The 9,446-nt window shown below is 47.7% G+C and overlaps 1 protein-coding gene across 1 annotated transcript in view; it reads right to left on the minus strand.

Moving 5' to 3' along the window:
* Window positions 1–205: 205 nt before the first annotated feature.
* Window positions 206–9,446, minus strand: part of ptpn23b (protein tyrosine phosphatase, non-receptor type 23, b) — a 16,127-nt gene continuing 6,886 nt past the window's right edge. Inside the window, exons 13-20 of the mRNA XM_048229247.1 lie at window positions 9,274–9,388; window positions 8,991–9,056; window positions 8,230–8,369; window positions 6,824–7,129; window positions 4,937–5,091; window positions 3,751–3,902; window positions 2,275–2,454; window positions 206–2,093 (exon numbers count right to left, since the gene is read on the minus strand). Of these exons, the coding sequence (XP_048085204.1) occupies window positions 656–2,093; window positions 2,275–2,454; window positions 3,751–3,902; window positions 4,937–5,091; window positions 6,824–7,129; window positions 8,230–8,369; window positions 8,991–9,056; window positions 9,274–9,388 (2,552 nt within the window). The 3' untranslated portion in view covers window positions 206–655. The remainder of the gene's footprint in view (window positions 2,094–2,274; window positions 2,455–3,750; window positions 3,903–4,936; window positions 5,092–6,823; window positions 7,130–8,229; window positions 8,370–8,990; window positions 9,057–9,273; window positions 9,389–9,446) is intronic.

Below are 9,446 nucleotides of genomic sequence, written 5' to 3' on the forward strand. Positions count from 1 at the left end.
CTGCATACAACAGCAAATATACAGGTAGAAACAACCGAGAGCTAGATTGTGTCTGTATGTGTGTGCCTGTTGCGGTGTAGCGCAGGTGTGTGTGTGATAGCGTATGTGTGTGTGTGCGTGTCTGCAAGAGTGACGTCTGTGAAGGCAACACGCAGGAAACACCTTGATTCCATCGCTACAGATGACACAACAAATAACACGTACATACAAGGTAATGTTTTTATGGAGATAAATAAGAACATATCGTAAGATAGGACAAGGAATAAATGATGTTATATATTCATGTTTTTAGTTTAGCTTTGTTATCATGGGAGCGAGAGATTAGGACTAAACGGAAGGAGAGAGAAACAAGAGAAAGAGAGAGATGTGATGTAAGCATACATATTATTACTGACCGTAACATGGTGGTAGGCAGGATGAAGTACTGTGAGTGGAAAGTAAACTTGTTTAGATATAGGATATGAAGTGTTATTTAGTGCAGGACAGTAGTGTTTATGTTTGACCAAGTGTTTAGTGTGTGTGTGTGTGTGTGTTTAATTCAGCTCTTCTAGAAACTCCATAGAGGATCCAGATTGTTCAGGAGGTTAGTGTGTTTAGTGTGTGTTTGTGTGTTTATTTAGTGTCTGTGCGCATGTGTGTGTGTGTGTGTGTGTGTTCAGATCTTCTGGAAATTCCAGAGGGGATCCAAGTCGCTGAGGAGGTCGGAGTGTTTGGTGATACCGTTGGCCGCTGTGCTTCCCGTCTCACTGGGGGCGGGCTCTGCAAAGCCATTCTTCTGTTCCAGTTGGTGGAGAGAATGAGCCTGTCCATTGATTGGTTGAGAGGGTTGATTGGCAGAGGCTGCAGGCTCTCCTTGCCGAGGAAGTGCGCCCTCTGGTGGCTGAAGGCTGAGCTGCTCCAACCTGGCCTGCAGTGGGTCCTGCTCTGCTCTGGTGTCGGGCGCAGCAGGAGCCGTGACCCCCTGACCCTGAGACCCTGGGAGAACGGTCACCATGGGAGCGGTCGCCCCAGACGACGGAACACCAACCTGCTGGGGGACCAGAGGCTGCTGGAGGTGGGGGGGTGGCGCGTGGGCGTGGGTGGACATGGGGGTGCTGGCGGGGGCCAACGGCGCCCCCATGAGGTTAGGCTGGGGCTGGGGCTGCATGTGGGGCTGAGGGCTGTACGAGGGCATCCCACCGTGCACTGGCACACCACCACCACCACCCGTTGGAGTGGGCACTCTCGGCTGGGCGGCCGGATACCCATAGGGCATCTGGGGGTAGCCTTGGGCGGAGGGGGGAAGGTAACCCCCCATCCCATGCTGCCCCTGAGGGGGATACATCGGCCCTAGGGCTTGCCCAGGCGAGGGCACTCTGTTTGGGGCCATGTGCATGCCCTGGTGGGGTGGCACGCCTGGAGGTCCCTGCTGCTGGCCGGGCATGGTAGGTTGGTAAGGGTTGGCATGGCTTTGGGCTGGCGGCTGGCCTGGCATGCCGGGGTGACCTGGGTGGCCGGGGAAATGCCCCCTGAGAGGCGGTGTGGGCATCCCAGTGGGGTGAGGGGGCATGTACTGCTGCAAGGGGGGGCCCAGGGGCATGTGAGGGGCAGTCTGGGGGTGGGCAGTCGGGTGACCTCTGGGGGGCCCAGGGTACTGAGGCGCGAGATGAGGAGGGGGCATCTGCCCTGGTCTGGGGGCATTCTGGCCCATCTGAGGCAGACTCATGTAGCCGCCAGGCATCATGGGATGTTGAGGGAGGGTGCCGCCCGGAGCCGACTGCCACGGAGATGGGACGTATCCAAACGGGGGCCCCTGCGTGGCATTTGGAGGTTGACCGGGGGCTGCTGCCCCTGGTGGCCGGGGGTGGGAGTGCAGGGGGGCCGCTGTGCGCGTGTGGGGGGGCAACTGGGCCATGGCAGCAGGGGAGGGGAAGGACTGGCCAGGTGCCACCCCAGGGGGCCAGGAGACGGGGCCAGAAGTACCCCCCGGGAGGAGGGAGGGGTTGGGGAGATGGCCAACGGTCAGTCTGGGGTCGGGCAGACTGGAGGGCGAGAAGCCGTGGTCAGAGCGCGGCTTTGGAGCTGTGGGTCTGGCAGGAGCTTTGCTCACCACCCTGCACAGAGACACAAGAGGAAGAGCAAGTTACACTACTGAGATAACACACATGGTGCATATGTAAACTCAACAACATACAGAAAGCTAAATAATACATTCACAACAATCATAAACAATCATACACTCACTCATACTCAATACACACAGACACACACACAGACACACACACACACACGTACCTGTCTAACAGTCGAAGTCGCTCCTGCTCCCTGTCCTGACTCTCATCTTTGGCCCTCTGCAGGAGAGTGGAGCATTTCCCCAGGAGCTCCTGATAGAAGGACCGGCCCTCCTCCGCCTTATGAAGCAGCTCCTCATAGGCCTCTGATGACATCAGCAAGCTTTGGATTGTACTGTCCCACCTGACACACACACACACACACACAGTGTTTACACGACTAAATTCATTCGTTTATACATTTATAATGCTTCACCGCCCCTAAACCTGGTGTTTTACTACAACGCCAGTAAAGTGAATAAGTCCTGCAAGAGAAATAGGTTCCCACATGGCCCTGCATGGCATTGTTTTTTAACCCATTAGTTTAATACCGTAACGGTGTCTAGTTACTTTCAGCACCACAGACAGCTCCCTAAAGTCACAATCGCCTGTTTCAGGACCATGGACAGCGAAGCAACAGCAGCTGCCTAATGGCACCCTGGACAGTGATATGGAACAACAATAGTTACATAAGCAACCCACTCCCTATTTCAGCACCATGGAGAGTGAAGCAACATTAGTTATAAGCAACCCCCCTCCCTAATTTTAGGCCCGCCTGCCAGCCGTCTGGGTTGAGGCATCCACAGCACATCCCCTGTGATGTGTTAAGGGCACCTGAGCAGGTAGAGCCTTGAGCACACACACAGTGCATCTGCATCGGCCTCAGGCAGAATCTTTACCTGGGCTACTATTTGCCTTGTTGCCATGATATCCAAACTCGGTAAAACAAACTTTCTTTGTTTTAAATCCAGGTTACTGGTGTGTGTGTGTGTGTATTCATGTGTGTGTGTGTGTGTGTGTCTGTATGTGTCTGTGTGTGTCTGTGTGTGTGCATGTGTGTGCACTACTCACTGGGGGTGTGCATCTCTCCCTTATAAGAAGATTTGATACATATCTAGATGCATAAGCTACCATACAATTCAGATACGCTTGAATACAGAACGATTCAGTGTGATTCGATACCATGCGATTAGGGCCCGAAAATGCAACACAGTTCATTTGTTTAACATTTGTTTAATTTAATTTAATTTAATTTATTTTCCATTCTATAGTATCCACTTCTATAAATAATTATCAAATAGGTAGGCTATAAATGGTTCAGCTGTGGGCACGCAATTAGTGTTGTAGAGGGGACAGGGGCGGACGGTGATGAGCGCTGTTTACATAATGAAGTGACCGCTTAGTAAATTCCCCGCAATATGGCAAAGCACAGCGTTCGCTTTCTGCGCATAGAAAAACTCGGTATTAGCGCTTTCTCTGTACATCTGGCCCTCTGGGCCCAAGCTCCTCCTATGTGTCTATATGCTGCACTTTAATGCTGTGTTTGTGTGTCTGTGTGTGTGTGTGCATGCACATGCATACTACTCACTGTGTGTGTGTGTGTGTGTGTGTGTGTGTGTGTGTGTGTGTGTGTGTGCGCGTGCACATGCGTACTACTCACTGTGTGTGTGTGTCCTGCAGGTGTTTGCGCACGGTGGCGGAGTGGACGTTGGCATCCGTCAGGGCTCTCAGGATGTTGTCCTGGGCAGCCAGGTTCTGCTCCAGGTATCCCTGCAGCTGGGCATACTTGTGCAGCTGCTCCTCAAACACCACCTGGGAGTGAGGGAGAGAGAGAGGGGGGGTAGAGAGAGACAGATGGAGAGATAGAGAGAGAAATGAGAAAGAGAGACTTTAAAACCCCTTTATTAAACCATTCCATGGATCAAAAACACCTTAAAAAGCAAAAACACATATCACAAATTAAAGTCAACATGTCATCATCAGCAAGAGAGATTAGATCCTTTGTTTATACACCATTTCCAGTAGAAAAGCCTGATGTTGTCTGTAACTTGAAAGAAAACATATTCAACTCTGACCATTGACTTGGGAGAGAGAGAGAGAGAAAGAGAGAGAGTGTGTGAGTGTAAGAGAGTGAGCAGCAGTTAAAATTTAGAGATAGATTGAGTGTGTGTGTGTGTGTGTGTGTGTGTGTGAGAGAGAAAGAGAGACAGATGGAGAAAAAGATAGACATAGAGAAATTGGTTGAGAAAGAATGATTGAGGTATATGAAGACAGAGAAAAGAAAGAGATAGATGAAGAGAAAAAGAAATGAAAAGAAGAAAAGACATTGAGACAAAGGAAGAAAGAGAATAAGGAGCCATCTAATGAAGAGAACTACAACACATTGGCTCTGTCTGAAACGGAAGCCAGCTGTCTGTTGTCTCTCTGCCTTCATCTGTCTAACGAGTCACTTGCCATAGCGGGCATCAAGGTACCAGCTACGAACTTCGTTTTGGACAGCCAAGCAAGATAGCAACACAGAACGCAGTTGCCAGGATACCAGAAAGCAGAATAAAGTAACATTCGACTTCAGCAATAGCTGCTCACAATTAAATATATTTTTGGACGCTGTAGGCAGCATGGATACATCTACACTGTCTTCAAATTTCGGCAAAACAAAGGCATCTTAGAAGGCAACATTTCATAGAACTATTTGATTAGGACATGCCTCGATGCCTAGCTCCCCTGTCAGAGATCTTAGAAGGCAGCATTTCTTCCTGTTTCGGACACAGGTATTGTTGCTTTCCAAAGTAAACAGAGTATGTAAATATAATGCAAACAAGATGATCTAATGCTGAAATGTCTACCTTCATCTGAGCACGCTCTGTAGTGACCAGGACACTGGTGATGTCATCTTTATGAATGAGGTCACGAAGCTGCTGCTCCAATGACAGTCGTTGCCCTCGCATTTCAGTAACTTTACCCAGAATTCTTTGCAGCTGTTGCAAAGAAGCCGTATCATCTAAGAGAGTTACACAAACATTTACAAATACATACACGCACATGTCTACAAACAAATATAGAATCTCTTTAGCACAAACATATACTCCAACCTATTAGATTTGGAAAAATGGTTTTCTTATCAACTGTACACAAGCACACTTGCCAAAGACCACAGATATCAGTAAACTGATCACACACACTAAACAGAGTCACATGCACGCACGCACGCACGCACACGGGCACACAGGTTCACAGACACACATTCACAGACATGTGCATACACATATATACACACACACACCAGGGTTTCCGTTGTCCGGTAATTACCGGACATTGGCCGGAAAAAAATGAAATGTCCGACAAAATTAAATCCTCTCGGTCAAATTGTCCGCTTGAAATTGGCTAATAATCCCGGCCCCTAACGCAATCTGAATTTGAGAATAAGCCTTAATAATGTAAGCCTATATTATACTTCCTCTGTCTATGTTTTTTAAATGAACAGGCTCTACCGCTTGAAAAGTAAGCTATTAAACAACACGCATAGCTATGCTGCATTTCAAATAGGAAGTGCACGCTTAAAACGTCAATGTTAAACAACTTAACAAAATGAGTGAGGCGGTTCAAACATGGCCAGGCCCAGGTAGACTAGCCTTTAAAGGTTTTTCAGAGGCCAGACGCGATGGATGATGATGAAATGGTAACGCCTGAAGCCTCAGATGTCCGGGTCAACTCCACCACCACCAGATAAAAAGCAGAAGTGTCAGGAGTATCTGTTGGAATCAGTGACATTGGAAGTGGAGTTATGGGGATGCGACGCTCAAGACACCGGATCATTCTCCGTGTAGCCTACACTGGACATGCAAAGTGTTCTTTACCCAAAGCATACAGTAGGCCTATCGTTCTCTGTCTATGATCTGCAGGGTTAGGGGCCTCCTCGACGAGGGAGATTACTGGTCCGCGGATAATTTCTGGCACAATTAAACGGTATCATTGAACCGCGGCAGAAAGAAAAAGAAACTAAACATTTCCCAGAATAGGAAACATTTCTTAATTTATTGTTATCAAATAAAGAGGCATAGTATTAGGGGGTAGTGGTGTGAGAGCTCATTCTTGTATGTGCGATCTGTGTAGAGATTAAACAGTCACCACTGGAGATGTGGAGAACGTGGGTAGCAGCAACAAACAACGTAGCCTTTTTAAAACAACGAACGAAGCGGACTCTTGCTGTCCATGAAAAGATACTGGCTAGATCTTGTTAGGCATGTTTAAGTTAGGCTAATGAACATGTTGCATTCTAGCTTGATTATGTCATTCTTTAAGTAGCCTGTCTCCAGTTTTCCTCAATTTGGCTAATTAAGAAGCGATAATATATTTGACCGGCATATCATCTGGAATCATCTTTAATGTCCGGAAAACGAAACCTCTTCCGGCACCATTTTTTTCTAGCGGAAACTCTGACACACACACAGGCACTGGCAGGCAAGCACACACACGCACGCACACACACACACACACACACAGACATGTGCATACACATATACATACACACACACACACACACACACAAGCACAAGCACACTCATATACACACACACACACACACAGGCACTGGCAGGCAAGCACACAGACACTGGCAGGCAAGCACACACACACACACACACACAGGTACACAGACATGTGCATACTTGTGTGTGTATGTATGTATACACATATACATACATAAACACACAAACACACACACACAAACGCACCTTCAGAGAGTTTGGGTGTGGGTAGGCTGTCTCTGAGCTGCTGTAGGGGTCCCTGCAGCAGGCGCAGGTTGGGCAGGTGCTGGCTCATGTGTGTGTGCAGCTCGGTGTTGGTGTGTGTAGCGGTGGTGTGCGCCTCCTTGTAGCGCTGCAGCTCCCTCTTCACCTCCTGCAGTGGAGCGGGCGTCGGCAGGGGTGGAGCCTCACCCAGTACCTCCCCCAGACTCTTCTCGGCCGCCGCCTCCTCCTCCAGCACCACTCGCACCTCAGACAGCTTCTCCTCCACGTCCGCATTGACTCCTGCCAACGCTGCTCACACACACACACACACACACAGTGAGTATATGTGTGACCAGGCTTGGAATTTCACCATTTTAGGGGCAAGGCCACTTGGCCTTCAGTTGGGCATATTTGGTGGAGGGCACAAAGGCCACATGTCAGGGCACCAAGGCCAAAGTTAACTATACAGTAGTAGGCTATAAAAATGACTGTGACCTGCATCACTGTATGAAACATTAGAAAAACATGAAACATGACATATTACATAGAAATGTAAATCATCTGATCATCTAATATTTACAGAGATCTAGGCTATATTTAACATTTATTTTATAGTTGGTCTGTTATGAAATCATGTTTTGAACAATTTAAGCACAGCTCAGCTTTAAGAAACTTAAATAGCCTAGAGATGCATGCTTAGCATTTTGTGATCATCAAGGCTACTTTCACAAACTCTTAGTCAGCTGTATATCCTCTGATTTTAATATTTACCGATATCTAGGCGATATTTGTAACATTTATTTTGTATTTGGCCTGTTATATAAACATGTAGAACAATTTAAACACATTGTGAAACTTAAAGCTCAAATTTGGCAGAACCTTATGTAGAATTTATGATTAAACTGAATAATATTATTTACTTTTCTCGCGAACCGTTCACCACAGCAATTAGCTGCTAACATCATTTAAAAGCTGAGGAAAAGCTCTTTCATGTGATTTGATACTTGTGATGTCTGTATGATGAGTAGCTAGGCTACTTCGCGAGTAGTTCAACTGAGAAGAATGGGTGAATTTGGACGCACTTTCTTTCTTGCTATGCCGGTCACTTTATCCGCTGCGTAAAAGACTAAATTAATTTGCGCTGTGAATGCTAAGATTATTTTGACAAGCCATAGGCAAAATAAAATACGCTATTAGTCAGATGCAAAGCAGAATATTGAAAGAAGGGGGCACCAAGGCCACAGTGGCCTGTAAACCTCTGATTTTCAAAGGGGCATCACGGCCAACGCAAGGGGCAACGAAGGCCATGGCCGTCGTGGCCGCCGTGAAATTCCTACCCTGTGTGTGACTGTAAGAGTGAGTGTGTGTAGGTGTGTGAATGTCTTGGTGTGTGTGTGTGTATGTCTTACCCTGCATAGCCTTCACCAGACTCTGAACAGCGTTGTCTTTGACACTGAGTTCAGCACACTTCTCCATGACGGTCTCAGGCAGCACCCCAAACACACCCACCTCCATCACACACTCCACAGACAGAGAGTCCATGAACTGCCTATCCACACACACACACACACACACACACACTCATGCACACACACATGCACACACACACATGCACACACACACATGCACACACACAGAAGAGAAAGGGTCATTCTAACAACCCAAGGAACACACTGAAGAAAATAATGTCACTTTCTGTTATATTGTTCCATGAACTACATCTCTAAACATGTTTCAATAATGTGACTGTGTCTCATGGATCTGTTGTGGTCGTTGTGTATCTGTTGTGGTCGTTGTGTATCTGTTGTGGTCGTTGTGTGTGTGACATTCTCCAGGGCCACATTCTAATTTGTGTGTTGTGACTATTGTGTTGGTGTAAAATACACAAGGCCCGGTTCTTGTATTTGTATGTGTGTGTGTGTGTGTGTGTGTGTGTGTGTGTGTGTGTGTGTGTGTCTTGTGCATTTTGAATGCTGTGCCTACTCCGGGTCGTGTGTGTGTGTGAGTGTGTGTAAGTGTGTGTGAATGTGTGTTTATGTGTGTGTTGTGATTGATATATATGTGTGTGTGTGCTGTACTCCAGGGCCTTGTTTGTGTGTGTGTGTTGTGATGGTTGTGTGTCTGTGTGTGTGTGTGTGTGTGTGTGTGTGTGTGTGTGTGTGTGTCGTACTCCAGGGCCTCGTTCTTGCTCTCGATCTTGGCCATGACCTCTCTCAGCAGCTTGGCCTTCTCCTCACTGGTTGGTAGTTTGGTCAGGAGGGGGAGGGGCATATGAGGAGAGGGTTTAGGATGGAAGAAAAAAAGATACATTACTGAACTGGTATGTCAAACCGACACCAAACACACACAGACACACACACACACACAGTCACACACACAGCAGACACCCTTATATCCTTGTGCACACGCACACAAGCACCCATACACACCCATACACACACACACACACACACCTGTAGAGGGAGGAGGCCTCGTGCGCTGCCATGGGGACCAGTTTACTGAAGAGGTCAGGACCAGTCACACTGGGATCAGTGGGGTTCACAGGTAATGCCTTCACCAAGGATGCGCCTGACACACACACACACACACACACACACACACACACACACACACACACACACACACA

Source organism: Alosa alosa, chromosome 20 (assembly GCF_017589495.1).
Source record: "Alosa alosa isolate M-15738 ecotype Scorff River chromosome 20, AALO_Geno_1.1, whole genome shotgun sequence".
Classification (NCBI taxonomy): Eukaryota; Metazoa; Chordata; class Actinopteri; order Clupeiformes; family Clupeidae; genus Alosa; species Alosa alosa.